The sequence below is a fragment of the Lycium ferocissimum genome, unplaced genomic scaffold (genome assembly GCF_029784015.1).
Source record: "Lycium ferocissimum isolate CSIRO_LF1 unplaced genomic scaffold, AGI_CSIRO_Lferr_CH_V1 ctg9997, whole genome shotgun sequence".
In the NCBI taxonomy this organism is placed as follows: domain Eukaryota; kingdom Viridiplantae; phylum Streptophyta; class Magnoliopsida; order Solanales; family Solanaceae; genus Lycium; species Lycium ferocissimum.
Window position 1 is genome coordinate 8,289 of NW_026727985.1, and position 16,042 is coordinate 24,330.

Here is a 16,042-nt window from a genome sequence, read left to right on the forward strand (position 1 = left end):
ATTTTCATGTTTATCATCTCCTCTTTAGAAAAATTTGGCAAAAATCCCCTTCATCGGGGTTTTGGTTTAGAAATATCGCGTAGTGTGTTCAACTCACTTCGTGAACCGACTGGACACATCCCAGATCGCTTCCCGAATAGAGTCGCTACTATTCTAGTCCTAACGAAATGTGTTTAGTGCTTACGGGTTTTATATACTTATAGAAAATAGGGGATATATTCCCATTTTTTGATATATATATATATAAACCCATCTTTATTAAGTCCATTTTAAGTGAAGCCCAATAAGTCAAAACCATAGTCCATCAAACCTTAAATTCTAGCCCAATGTCAATTTCTCGGCCCAAACGTGCTTTCAGCTTTCAAAATGTCAAATTTCAGTCCACCAGCCCAATAATCCAATCCAAAATATGTCCATTTTTAGTCTAAGTTCACAAACCGAAATGTCTCATTTTCAATCCATTTTGTGGGCTTCCAGGCCCAAATTTGGTACAACTCGATTGTGTTTGACCCAAAATTCCTTATAAAGGATGTATTTCTTGGTCTAGAAATTCAAACCAGTTTTCAGGTTTTATAGACTTAACAAATCCCAGTTTGCATGCTTAATTTTGTAACAAAAACTAAAACTAGATAAAAATCTCGTTTCACACGGCCCAGTTTTTGAAACTCATACAAGTTAATACATGTTTCAATTCTGAAAGTTAGCTTTGCAAACTTTTATCATTTTTTTTTTACCCAAAAACTGTTTTATTTAAATCATAAGGAACGCATTTTACGCTAGTTTTACCACAAGTTGGTTTTTTTTTTGAAAGGGATTTTATACCAGTTTTAGATTAAAAAAAAAAACTAAATCACTGGATGATATCCTAAGTTCTACATCCATGGGTTTCACTAATATAAGGTTTAATTTTACAACACAAAAAAAAAAAAAAAAAAAAACATTACAACAAATAATATGAAGAGAGAGGAAACAATTCAATTACTAATGGGCTACCCGCCCCATTAGTGCTATTTTTACCTATAGCTGGGACTTTAGTAAATATTAACTTCCATCTTCAATATGCGAAAATCAAGCCCCAAAACAAAGTTAGGACTGGGCCTTGGCCCTGTCCTTATGCTTGATGCGGAAGGGTCCAAATGCAAAGGGTGTATCATCACAAAAGAAAAAATAAGGATTAATATCTCATATATTCCCATTTTCAAAGTATACAAAACTCGACAATTCAATTCATGACAAGAACGGGTTAAAGACCAGTAACAAGATAGTTGCCAAACTCAAAATGAACAAATGGCTTATGTATGATTCATGTATATTTTGAGTATACCTCGTGTATATACGCTCATAAGGATGCTTGGAGGGTTAATTTTGGAAAGCTTTTGCCCTCGTCTTCCCGATGTTGCAAAAGTTCCATGGGATTTCCAAGAATCCCAAGCATGGCTAACATCGGGGAGGGTTCAAGCTTGATCCACAATAACGCAATTAACCTCCCCATAAGTGCACTAACCAAAGTATACTCTAGGTATACACACATATACATAATCAGGACACAATACATTCATAATTAAACCAAACAAGCAAAGAAACCACACATCAGAACTGAACATGATGATCTAAGCAAACAAACAGGACCAGCTAACCCTTCTAACTAGCGAGATGAACTTAAACTAAGCCATTTAAAATTGTTATTAAACGAGATGATCCAAAACTAAACCCAAAAATAAGAGCCTAAAACACCATAGACTAAACAAAATAGGATTTATCTTTCATAAAAAAAATAAAAGAACTCAGAACTCAGTGGGCCTGTTGATATGGAGGTAGTATATCAAATCCCTTTTCATTAGGCAAGACCAACTAATCAAAACAAGGAACCAGGGATCAAGTACCATAGATAACAGGGCAGACTCAAGTCTTTTTTTTTTAAAAAAAAAAAAAGCAGAAACATGATGGCAACCAAACTTAAACATGGAATAAGCACTTGAAGATCATAACTGGCATGATGACACCAACTTCATACAACATCAAATACCATAATCAACGAGGTAAGATTGGCTAAACAAGGAAAGGAAATCACACCAATGTTGAATATAATGTTAACTAAAACTAGGAATTTGAGTACTATGACTAACAAGATGACACTAAACCATGCAAACATCAAAATACCATAGCCAACAAGTAAGGAAAATCAAACAACAAGGTTGATCATAGTATCAGCTAGACAGGAAAATTTTAGGCCTCTGATTAACAGAGTGGTACTAAATTAGACAGACCACGACCAATCAATAGTGAGGCTAGACTAAACAAGAAAAAGGGAAGATCAAGCATTTATACTGAACAAAAACTGGGATATTATAACTAATTAAGCTACAATTAACTAAACAAGAATCAAACATCATAAAGAAAAGAAGAGCCAAACAAACAAAGAGACTAGAAAATGCATAAAAGAAATAAATAAAGGATAGGGGATTACCTTTGGTATGTGCATCTTGGTCGAGAATCGAACTCGAAGAACCTTTTTCCTCAATTTCCCAACTCAGCCAACACAAGAAGGAAGCCAAAACACTTAAAATTATTAAACTAAACAAAAATTAAAGGTCTCGAGTGTAAAAGACTTAGAAAACCCTAGGTATTCATTTTTTTTGCCAGTGAGATTCTATTCTCACCTTCTAACAAATGAAAATACAGACCCTATTTATAGAATCCCCCTAAGTTTCCTTAAACCCTAAAGCCTCGATGTGGGATAAACCTCAAATTTGAGGTTCCCTCCTCACAACTCCACGTTATAGGGTTCCAATTTAATAAGAAAAAACATCAACGGTCCAGTTGGATCAACAACAGATCCGTCCAGAGATTCTACCAAGAACCAATCAAAACTCGGCATTTCAAACATATGCCAACAAAACTCATTAAAGCTTTATAGGTTTTTGAATGTTAAAGATACAAAAAAGTAGAACAAAATCAAAATAATTCCTTGTTTGGACGATTTAAAACGAAAATGGAGAAGAACATTAATTAGCTTACTTCAAATGGCCACACAGGCCTGGAGAAATCACCAAACCCCTCTGTAAACATGCTAAAATAATGATCGTGATGTAGGGGAGAGAGAATCTCTCTCAAGCAGCACTAGGGTTAAAGGGGAAGGGGAGAGGGAAAGACATGGGTCTCGTTTGGACGGCCAAAAAAAGGAATAAGGGGCTTTGGCCCTTTGCTTTTCTTAAATTACGATTTGGGCCAGGTCTGGCTCTAGCTCTGTTGGGCTAGACTCGGTCCATTAAAAAAAAGAGGGGCAGCCCGATTCATTTGGGTGTATATATATATATATACCCACAAACATGACATGCGAATAATATTAATAAATATGTATTAATGCATATATGTATGTATAAGGGACAAAAAAAATGTGAATTAATGAGTAGGTAAACAGATTGATTATTAAACAATTAAAAACCAAATAATCAATAAATCTAAAACACGACTGATTTTACAAAAAATGGATTTACAAGTAGGGCCTTAATTGAATTAAACAACAAATTTTGTTATTTCAATTATGGTCCTATTCGACTAACTGATTGATTATTTCAATCGCAGCCATAATTAAACATATAATAAGCAAGATAAAAATATAACCATAATTAATTATTTAAATTAATTATGGTTAATTTGAGAATTGTCCACATTAATTGATTGTGCAGAAATTAAAATTTGGGGGTAAAAATGATTATTTATTTTAATCAATCAATTTCCTTGTATTAAAATGGGATAAATATTTACTGATTAATTTCTGATAATTTGGACAATTAAATAAATAACTATTTTCTGGTGAGATTACTAAATGCATCATCAATTGTTGTAAAAATAATTTTCAAATGGTGTATTATAGAAATTATTTTACCAAACACTCCGGGTAAAACATTATCTGCATAGTTTATAAAATCATTCTGATTTTTTTTTTTTTAAAAAAGCATATACTACCCCATTTAATATTCAAGTACTTTTAGTAATTAAATTAAATTAAATTATGGGAGGTCAAAAATTAGGTGTCAACAGTAGGTACTTGTGACATTAATATATTGTTGGCGTACCATGTCGGTACTTGTGATATTGAGCTGATTCTTGATGTTGACACATGCATTTCATTCATTTTTATTCTTCATGACATATTGTTGAGACACTGTTAGTTCTTGGTGAAACATTGTGATGAGCTTGACTCAGTTTTAAATGAGAGTGATGTGAGAGTCTGATATCCGATGTTAGTCCCGGAATCGCAGATTGAGTGACTGCATGGTGGTGTGGGTGAGAACCCCCGTGGACAAAGATCCGGGTCTCTTCTGTCTATTGGGCCAAGATCCAGGACTAGTGGCACTTAGACTTCGCGAGTCATCTTGGGTTGTGCTACCGAGTTGTCGATATTTCTGTCCAAAGTACATGTGTACAGAGCATTCGCATGGCATTACATTGCATTCATACATTATTCCATTGCATTGCATTCACGGCTTACTTTGAGATGATTGGTGTTGTTACTTGTGATGTTGGTTTCGGATTGGACATATTGAGACTTGGAACATTTGGAATTAGATGCTCTACTTAGGCTATGACGTGTACTTGGTTTGATTATGTTTGACTTGTACTTGTTGGTTTATCTGTCTATCTTGCTTTATTGTCTGAATTATGTTAGCTATATTTAGTTGGCCTATAATACCTACCAGTACTGTAGTTTTGTACTGATCTGCACTTGCTGCATTCTTTTATGAATGCTGATACGCTCAAATTACACCTTTTAATAGTGTAAAGCGGACGATGTCAAATATAGTAACCCAACAAGGTTGGGGTCGAATCCCACAGAAAATATGGTGTGAAAAGTTTACTAAATAAGTATTATACTAATGTTGCAGTCCTGGTGTACTCCAGAAAAAGGGGTTTTATAAGGGTTTTGGTTTGTGGACTAATTTAGAGTGACTAGTAATTTAAAGTTGTAAATATATAGGCAAAAATAACCAAGTAACCAAGATTGTGTCCCCGTCAGATAAAGTGTATGATCATGGATCTTGATCTTGATATACTTCTAATGGATCATTTGTAAGGATGCACTTAACCTCTATGTGAATCTAGACTATTTCCCAATAAGAAAAGATTATTTCTTTGTATGCTTTTCCCAAAGAAAAGAAAGTATGCATGAAGAACGGTTAATTATGCTAAGTAAATTCCTCTTATTCCTAAGTGAATTTATCAAACAAGGTTTAAAGCCTTGAGTTCTTGTTATTTGTTCTTACCAAACCCTCGTTATTTTCCCAAATAAACTAAAGTTTATGGCGTTAGCTAATGTTAGCAACCACTAACTATGTGATTAAAACGAAGAACAAATAAACCCTAACAATTCATTATGCGTATATCAATCACAAAACACCCATCCTTGGGTTCACAACTTTAGTAAAGGTGTTTAGCTACTCATGGCATCGAAAAAATAATAAAAGATTGAAGATTGCATAATTGAAATTGTATTGAAACTTACGAATAAAACTGAAAGTAACGAATGTAATTATCTGGAAAATCATCAAAAGTTACTAAGAACCCAAAAGTAATTATTACAAGTCTAAAACTCCAGATGTCTGAAAAATAAAACATAAACAGGTATTTATACAAGTTAGACTCGGAATAATTAATCCTAATCTAGTTCCAAGTCGGCTTGCAACTTGATGGGCCGTCTTTGAGCTTTGACGGTCGTCGACATGTTGACGGTGCATGACGATGATCTGATGACAAAATTTCACTTCACAAAATCTTAATCGTCTTTGCACTTCGACGACCGTCGATAATGTCGATGGTGCAGCTTGATAGTCTGATGACACTTTTCAATCTACAGGATGTATGTCGACGGTGCAACTCGACGGACCGTCGAACATGTTGACGGCCCGTCAATCTGCCAGTTCTGTATCTCGTCGACCTTCCTTAGCTATAGGAACTCTCCGTGCATTTCGACAACCAAGACGACGGACCGTCGACATGACGACGGTCCGGACTTAGTGCCACACCAGTCCTGAACACCAGAATTTCCTTGTTTTCACTTTCCTTGCATTCTAACTTCGAAATACCTACACAACACACAAAACACATCAAATTAACACAAACTTACTTGAAAACAAGTAAAACTTAGATTTAAAAAGCATTTGAGTAATTTGTGTCAAATGCGAGTACCGGAGGTTGGGTCACCCTCAAGTATCCGTGGTTGACGGTCGCTTGAGTTAGCGAGGTTTACGGGGTGAGCACGAGACATTGGCTGCCTTGAAGACTCTTCCTATTTATGTCTTACTATTTCTATTCTGAGACATAGACTGATTTATGTATTATCATTCTAGACTTGTATTTATTTCTTTTAGATGCTCTTGTATGACTTAAATCAGATCCTGGGGGACGTTTTCCTTAATTCCGCACTATTTCTATTATATATTAGTGTGAGACTTACGTAATTATTCTTTTCCGCTTGCTTGATTTATTATTCATTTCTTTCGTTATCGTTGGGTTAAGGGTTCTCTTACCTAGGTAGGAAAGTTAAGTGCCTGCACGACTTATATCAAAATGAGTCGTGAAAAGTTGGTATCAGAGCCCTGGGTTACCCAGTCTACAATACAAGAGTGTGTCTAGTAGAGTCTTATGGATCGGTACGGTGAGCTACATACCTATCTCCGAGAGGATATAAGATATTTAGGAAACTTTCAATTCTTTCATTCTCTCGTGCAACTTTATTTAAATTGGTATCTAGTCGATTCCAATTGGCATCTGAACTTTCTTATCTCAATCACCCATGGAGGGTGGAAACTCGTCCTTAATTCTTATGCGAACGGTCGATCTATGGCGTGTTGTGGAATGGTACCTAGGTGATGAAGGTCGCTGCCTAGATGTTCTCTCCTTTACTTACTTGTCTTACTCTTATTTCGAGACAGTTGTATTATGAAACTTTATCATCTTTCAGACTTGTAGTATATAGTTAGTGCTCTTGTATGACCAGACCAGATCTATGGGATTGTATTTAGTATTCTGCACTTTATCTTATGTGGATGATTTGAGACTTATTCTATATGTATTTCTTCCGCCTTTACTTGAATTGGTTACGTTAGGATGAGGGTTCGCCTATCGCGGCGGGAATGATAGGTGCCCGCACGGCCTCATAAAATAAGTCGTGACAACTCACGTAGCAGGCTGAGTCTGAGGTGTCGCTCTTTTCTTTCCCCAGTTCTTTCGCTTTGAATCACCTTTTTTTTTTTGAGGTTGTTGCCATGTGTAACTTAGCTATTGGCTGTGCAACCTTAAGTCATTCCTCTTCTAACTCAAGATGCTTCCGGACATCTTCCAGAGTTGTGATTCTTTCATTATGAGTTAAGTGCATCTTCATATGATCCCACGAACTAGGCAAAAAGCGTATGACAACTTGAATTTGTTATTCATCGGTCAACAAATTACCAGTATCTTTTAACTCCCCGATCATGTTTGTCATTTTCTTTAGATGTGTTTTCATTGAATGCTCTGGCCGTTTCTTGTATGAGTCAAACTTGATCGTCAAGGATCTTAGCCTTGCAGTAGAACAGGTACCAAACCTATTCTTCAAAGCAATCCAAAGTTCCATAGCCCTTTGGTGATCCTTGAACTCCCTTAGGATGTCATCATCCAAGGTGCTTAGCAATGTAATGCGAGCAGTGGAGTCCTTTTTCTTCCAAGCATAATATGCTTCATGGTCACGCCTATGCTGAACCGTGTTGCCATCCTCAAGATCATTCATGACATTGTTAATAGCCTCTAAAGCCTCTTGCTCTTCCAGCACATACTGAACTTTCAAACTCCAAGTTTCGTAGTTGTCACCATTGACTTTCAACCCTTTATTAAGCTCAATAACAATGTTTTTAAAAGCGGTAGTCATTCTTTAACACACAAAAAAAGTAATGAGAATCATTAAAATAATAAAATGCAAGGCACTATGTTCAACACACGTACATATTATTGACTACTGCTTCGAAAAACATTGTTGTTGTGCTTAACAAAGGGTTAAAACTCAATGGTGACAACTACGAAACTTGGAGTTTGAAAGTTCAGTATGTGGAAAACGAAAAAAACTCAATGAAAACCATTAACAATGTCATGAATGAAAACTTGAATGGCGGTTAACACGGTTGGTCTGATTCGACGGCTATAGGCATGATCGTGAAGCTTATTATGCTTGGAAAAAAAGGACTCAGTGCTTCTGCATTGTGCTAAGCACCTGGATGATGACATCTAAGGAGTTCAAGTATCACCAAAGGGCTATGGTACTTTGGATTGCTTTGAAGAATAGGTTTGGTACCGTTCTCTTTGCAAGGCTAAGATCCTTGACGATCAAGTTTGACTCATACAAGCGGCGCAGCATTCAATGAAAAACGCATCCCGAGGTAAATGATAAACATGATCGGGGAGACAAAAGATGTTGTCATGTGTTGACCAATGAACAACAAATTCAAGTTGTCATACTCTTTGCCTAGTTTATGGGATTATGAAGATGCAATTGACTCATAATGAAAGAATCACAACTCCGGGAAGATGTCCTGAGGCATCTTGAGTTAGAGGAGGAATGACTCATCCTGAGGTCAGCCAATAATTGAGTTACACATGGAAAAAACCTCCAAAAACAAAGGTGATTCAAAGCCAAAGAACTGGGGAAAGAAGAGAGGGCCCTCGTACTCGGCCCCTCACTCGCTAAACGAGCCAAGACTGAAAAAGGAAAAAACCAGACGTCCCAAACGTGTCAATGTTGCTAAAGTAAAGTGCTATAATTGTGAAAAGAAGGGTCACTATGCTAAGGATTGCTCTGAGCCTCCTAGAAAGGTATATCATAAAATTTGAATTAGTGAACATTGTGTTCCTAGTTCTGTTTTACTAACTGAATCTAATCCTTTATGGATTGTAGACTCGGGAGCAACGGACCACATAGCTTAGAAGCGCAATGCCTTTGTTGAAGTTCGGCGAGTTTCACGTGGAGCTAAGAGGATATAAGTGGGAAACAACAATAAAGTTATTGTTGAAGGGATCGGTACATGCAAGTTAGCCATGTGTGGCGATCGAGACCTAATTCTACATGATGTCCTCTATGCACCAACAATTCGACGGAATGTTATTTCGCCTCTCTATTTTGCTTAGGATAGGATTTAGCTTATTTTTTCATGACACTTATCTCAAGTTGACTTATGATTCAACATTATTTGGTTTTGGTCATGTGACAGGAGGTTTATTTATTATGGATTTGGATTATGGTTCATTCAATAATAATGCTATTTTTTCTATGTTTGCTTCTACAAATAAATATGATAGTGAGGTAAGCATATGCCATGCTAGACTTGGTTATATTGGCCAACAAAGAATGCAAAGGCTAGCAAAACAAGGTTTGCTTGCTGGCATTGAACATGTGGAATTGTCCACTTGTGACAATTGTCTAGCGAGAAAATCTGCACGAAAACCTTTCGGAAAAGCGACTAGAGCTGAAAATCCTTTGCAATTAGTCTATTATGATATATGTGGGCCTATGAATATTAGAGCTAGGCATGGAGCAAGTTATTTCATTACATTTATTGATGATTTTACCCATTTCAGTTATGTCTATTTAATTTCCCACAAATTTGAAACAATAAGTTGGTTCAAACGCTATATGAGCTTAGTGGAAAGTCAATTAGACAAAAAGATAAAAGCTCTTCGAACTGATCGTGGCTGAGAATACTTATCGACTCAATTTAATGGGTTATGTGATGAAAAGGGAATACTTCATCAGTTGATTGTCCCAAATACTCCACAACAAAATAGTGTTGCGGAGAGAAGAAACAGAACGCTCCTAGAAATGGTTAGGTCAATGATGGCACAAGCCAACATCCCAATTAATTTTTGGGGTGATGATTTGCTTACTGCCACCTATGTACTTAACCGAGTGCCTACAAAATCAGTTACAACCACTCCATCTGAGTTATGGACTGGAAGACATTCTAACCTAAGTGTATTAAGACCTTGGGGTTGTGCTGCTTATACACATGATTCCTCTCACAAATTTGGCAAATTGGGCTCGAGAGGATAGAAAAGTATCTTTATAAGGTACTCTGAAACCTCAAAGGGTTATGTGTTTATAGGTCAGCAAATAGTGGGAGTGTAATTGAATTTGAATCACAAGATGTCTCATTCTTAGAGAATGAGTTTCCTAAGAAGGGATAGGTAGGTCAAGACCTATCATTGTTTGAACTAGGGGATCAAGACGTACAAGGATCTCTTCATTCGAGTGGGAGTATTTTAGCAGATGATGAATTAGTTTCTCATCAGCAACCTCTTCCATCATCAAGTGCCAATTAAGGTAATCCTTCTACACTTAATGAAAGTGACCAAATGGATCTTGTTCCAAGTGGGAGCATGATGGTCATCTATCTTGTTCCAAGTAGGAGCAGGTTAAGTGTTCTTGATCCGAGTGAGAGCAACGTTGATCCAAATGGGAACAATGATGAATCACAAACTAGACGTGGTTCTCGTAAAAAGAGTCCCCACCGATGATTTGACATTGAAGACGGTGAATTATTTATGATGCTCCTACAAGATGAAAATAAGCCTAAAAATGTAAAAGAGGCACTCTCATGCCCTTCTAAGGACAAATGGACAAAAGCAATGGAAGATGAGTTGGAGTCTATGAGAGTCAATAAATTTTGGGAACTAGTTGACCTCCCTTAGGGATGCAAAACTATTGGGAGCAAATGGGTTGTCAAAATAAAGCTCGAGGCTGATGGCATAGTTGAAAGATACAAGGCTCGACTAGTGGCAAAAGGGTATACACAGCAGAAAGAAATAGACTACGACGAGACTTTCTCTCCTGCTATTGGATTTACCTCTGTTTGTCTTGTTCTAGCTATAGTTGCAAGCTTGGATCTTGAGTTACATCAAATGTATGTAAAGACTGCCTTTCTCAATGGAGAATTAGATGAAGAAATTTATATGGAACAACCTGAATGTTTCATTGAAAAGGGCCACAAACAAAAGGTTTGTAGACTTTTGAAGTCTATTTATGGCCTCAAACAATCTTCAAGGCAATGGTATATACGTTTTTAGAATGTTGTCATATCCAATGGTTTTACCATGACGGATGAAGACCACTGCGTTTATACTAAAAGATCAAGAAACAAGTTTATCATTTTAACATTGTATGTAGATGACATACTTATAGCTGGAAATGATAAGGAGTTCATTACTGAGATAAAGTCATGGTTATCATCCCAATTTGAGATGAAAGATATGGGTGAAGCTGCATATATTCTTGGAGTTAAGATTTCAAGACATCGTCCAAACAAACTATTGTATCTCTCCCAAGAGAATTACATTAGCAAAGATCTTGAACGATTCAATATGCAAAATAGTAGCCCTGTTGATACTCCTATCAGTAAAGGCCATGCCTTGGGTTATCAAATGTGTCCTAAGACTCTTGAAGAGAAAGAAAAAATGAGCCGAGTTCCTTATAGGAGCGCAGTCGAAAGTCTAGTGTATGTTATGGTGTGTACTGGCCTGATAGTTGTTATTATATGCAAATTCAATAAGTGGCAAGTGATCCTCCTAATTACCTCCAACTTCCAATGCACAAGCCCGCAACACATCTTCTAAGGTTTGAATAGTGCGTTCAGCTTGTCCATCAGTTTGCGGGTGAAACGCAGTGCTAAATTTCACTTGAGTGCCCAATCCTTCTTGAAAGGATTTCCAGAATTTAGCTGTGAACTGTGTTCCTCTGTCAGTAATGATGGATACAGGAATGCCATGAAGTCGTACTATCTCTTTGAGATACAATCTGGCGTAGTCCTCCGCTGAATATGTGGATCTGACTGGCAGAAAATATGCTGACTTCGTGAGTTTGTCAACAATCACCCATATGGAGTCATATTTATGCGGAGAACGAGATAAGCCTATAACAAAATCCATGTTAATCTCTTCCTATTTCCAGGTTGGAATTTCCATTGCTTGCACGAGCCCTGCTGGTTTTTAGTGCTCAATTTTCACTTGTTGACAATTTGGACATTGAGCTACAAACTCGCTATATCTCTCTTCATTCCTTCCCACTAATACATTAGTTTAAGATCATGGTACATCTTTGTCGCTCCTAGGTGAACGGAATAATGAGAGTAATGGGATTCCTCCAGAATCTGACGACGTAATCCCACAACATCCGGAACACATAGCCTGCTTCGATACCTGAGAATTCCATCTGCAGAGATCTCAAATGGTGACTTCTCCTTTTGGGGAAGTGTATCTCTATAATAGCTCAACTTGGAATCTTTATATTGGTGCCTTTTTACTTCCGTATCTAGGGACGAAATAGTTAGGTTATGCTACAGCGGAACATCACACCTACTGCCCATGGATTTACGACTAAGAGCATCGGCTACCACATTTGCTTTTCCAGGATGGTATCGAATATTTATATTGTAGTCCTTTAATAACTCTAACCATCGCCTCTGTTGCAGATTCAATTCCTTTTGCTTGAAAATATATTGGAGACTTTTGTGATCTGTGTAGATATCCACATGGACACCGTACAAATAATGCCTCCATATCTTTAGAGCATGAATAATCGGCTAGTTTAAGGTCATGGGTCGGATAGTTCTTCTCATGTTTCCGCAATTGCCTGGAAGCATAAGCAATGAACTTACCATGCTGCATCAATACACGCCCCTAACCTGACACCGGAGGCATCACAATACACCACATAGCCTTCTAATCCTTCTGGAAGTGTCAGGACTGGAGCTGAAGTCAACCTATCTTTCAGCTCCTCGAAGCTACGCTCACAAGCATCAGTCCACTGAAATTTGGCGGCTTTCTGTGTTAGCTTCGTCAACGGTGCTAAAATAGAGGAAAATCCTTCCACAAATCTTCTGTAATAACCCGCCAATCCTAGAAAGCTACAGACTTTTGTAGGTATTATAGGCCTTGGCCAAGTCTTCCTTTGCCTCAATCTTTTGAGTATCGACCCGAATACCGGTGGCTAAGATGATATGGCCCAGAAAAATTACAGAATTCAGCTAGAATTCATATTTTGAAAATTTAGCATATAATTTTCGAGCTCGAAGAATTCCAAGGATAGTATGCAAATGATCTGCATGCTCCTCCTCTGACTTGGAATATACTAGGATGTCATCAATGAACACAATTATAAATAAATCTAGGAATGGCCTGAACACGTCATTCATCAAGTTCATGAACACTGCTGGAGCGTTAGTCAAGCCAAACGACATCAGCGGAAATTCATAATGACCGTATCTAGTTCTGAAAGCCGTCTTTAGAATGTCTTCTTCTTTGACCCTCACTTGGTGGTATCTTGACCTCAGATCTATCTTGAAAAACCACTTGGCTCCTTGCAATTGATCAAATAAATCATCGATCCTCGAAAGTGGATATTTATTCTTTATTGTCACCCTGTTCAACTGCCTATAATCAATACACATCCGCAAGGACCCATCTTTCTTTCTTACAAATAAGATAGGTGCTCCCCATGGCGATGAACTGGGCCTAATAAATCCCTTCTCGAGCAAATCTTTCAATTGTGCTTTTAACTCTTTCAATTCTGCAGGAGCCATTCTGTAGGGAGGGATGGATATCGGCTCAGTATCTGGCAACATATTGATAGTAAATTCAATCTCCCGTTCTGGTGGAAGGCCTGGATGTTCATCCGGAAACACATCTGGAAACTCATTTACTACCGGGACAGATTGGAGAGTCGGTGGTTTTGCTTCGATGTCATGAACTCGAACTAAATGATAAATACAGCCGTTGGCGATCATCTTCCTTGCTTTGAGATAGGAAATAAATCTGCCTTTTGGAGATGCGGTATTACCTTTCCACTCCAGGACTGGTTCTCCCGGAAATTGGAACCGAACCACTTTGGCTTTACAATCTACATTGGCATAACAGGAAGCTAACCAATCCATGCCCATAATAACATCGAAATCCAGCATTTCCAGTTCAATTAAATCAGCTACGGTGTGTCGACCACATACTGCAATCACACACTTTTTATACACTTGTCTAGCTATTACTGGATCACCAACCGGAGTAGACACTTCAAAAGGTTTGATTGGCTCGGGTTTTATTCCAATACGACCAGCGATATAAGGAGTAATATATGACAAAGTAGAACCCGGATCAATCAATGCATAAACATCATAAGAAGATACGTTCAATATACCTGTAACAACATCGGGGGAGGTCTCCAGATCCTGTCGTCCGGCCAATGCATAAATACGGTTCTGGGGACCGCTCGAACTAGAGGCTCCTCCTCTGCCTCTGCCACGGCCCGCTGAAACCTGGGGAGTCTGCCCTACAGGGCGCACGGACGACGAAGAACCTGCTACTGAACCTGTGGGCTGGGCCTCATCTCGGCCGCTCCTCAATGGACAATCACGCATCATATGGCCAACTCGACCGCAGGCATAGCAAGCATCCGAGCCTCAGCGATACTGACCTGAATGTAGCTTACCGCACTGACTACACCGTGGCAATGGTCTCTCCGACCGGAATCAAATATCGGGAACCCGAAGCTCTCGAACTCTGACTTGGCCAAGAATAGATAAGGCGATCAGACCTCTAGCCCGCAAATCGAGGAGGCATACTAGTTGCAGACTAGCCTGAATGTCTGGAATACTGTTTCCCCTGGCCTCCTCTATACTCACTGCTAGCACCCGCAGATCTAGTCCTCTTACCGCGTCCCCTATCTATATCTCGCTCACCCCTATGCGGTTGTTGTTGCTCTTCTAGGTTCTGGGCATGTGCTTGAATACGCGAGATATCCATTCCTTCCAGAAGTGAAGCCGTCAAACAATCTTTAAATAAGTGTGGCCCTAAGCCACTCACAAACCGATGTACCCGGTCTCCCATGTCGGCTACCATGGCCGGAGCATATCTAGCCAATGAATTAAACCGAAGACTATATTTCCGGGCACTCATACTCCCTTGCTTGAGATTCAAGAATTTATCAGCACGAGCCCGACGGACCTCGGGTGGTAAATAATGACGAATAAAAGCATCCACAAACTCTTGCCATTTCGAGGGAGGTGTTTTTTCTCCTCTTAAAGAAATCCAGTTATTATACCATAGAACAGCTACATCCCTGAGTCTATAAGAAGCCAACTCCACGGACTCAGTATCAAAAAGCATGAATTATTCTCAGTGTTCTCAGCATCTCATCAATAAAGCCCTGCGGGTCTTTATCCGGTTTTGTCCCGAAATATTCTGGAGGGTTCAAGCTCATAAAATCACGGGCTCGGGCACTCGTCGCCTTATCACTTGGACCCGCACTCTGCCGCTGAGTATGAGCAGCAACTAACTGAGTCAGCAACTGGACTGCATCACATAAGTCCTGATTCGGAGAAATAGGGGAAGGGGCTGGGGCCCTTTCATGCTCCTCTGGGCTGGAGGAATAGGAGTGGGAGTAGCATGCGAGGGAGTAGCACTCTGAACCTCGCTATGTCCCAACTCAGCTGGAGGTTCTCGACTGGTGCCTTCCCCAGCGGCATTTAATATTGTGCGGATTTGCTTCTTCCTTGGCGGCATCGCTGAAATCATAACGCACAATTAGGATGAGAAGAAATCTTACATTATAGCTCTACCGCACGATCTATGAAGAAGAAAGATGCTCATTATTCCTAGATGCTCCGCAACCTCTTGTTTATAAGTGTGGCGCGCTTCACACCCATAAACAAGACTCTACTGGACACGGCTCGTAGAAACACCCTAGGACAGAACTGCTCTGATACCACTTTTGTCACGACCCGCCTAGTGGGCCATGACGGGTACCCGAAGCTGACTACCGAGCACCACCAGTCTTACTACTATCATGCCAGGCTGTACATATATAATCTCCCAAAACCATGCTTATTATGAATTGATTATAAACTACTTCGTAAAACCAGTACATGTATATATAAGCCCTCACGACAACAAAAGAATGATATACGAAATATACATTGAGGGCCACATAACATCTACTACCCACACATGAGTATCTACGAGCCTCTAACTG

General features: G+C 38.8%; 1 protein-coding gene across 1 annotated transcript; it reads right to left on the reverse strand.

Moving 5' to 3' along the window:
- Window positions 1–12,086: 12,086 nt before the first annotated feature.
- LOC132046237 (uncharacterized) lies at window positions 12,087–15,573 on the reverse strand. Its single transcript, XM_059436804.1, has 3 exons — window positions 15,474–15,573; window positions 12,678–12,867; window positions 12,087–12,219 (listed from the first exon to the last, which is right to left on the reverse strand). Exons 1-3 carry the CDS (start codon window positions 15,571–15,573, stop codon window positions 12,087–12,089), a joined length of 423 nt encoding a protein of 140 aa, XP_059292787.1.
- Between the last annotated feature and the right edge of the window lie 469 nt (window positions 15,574–16,042).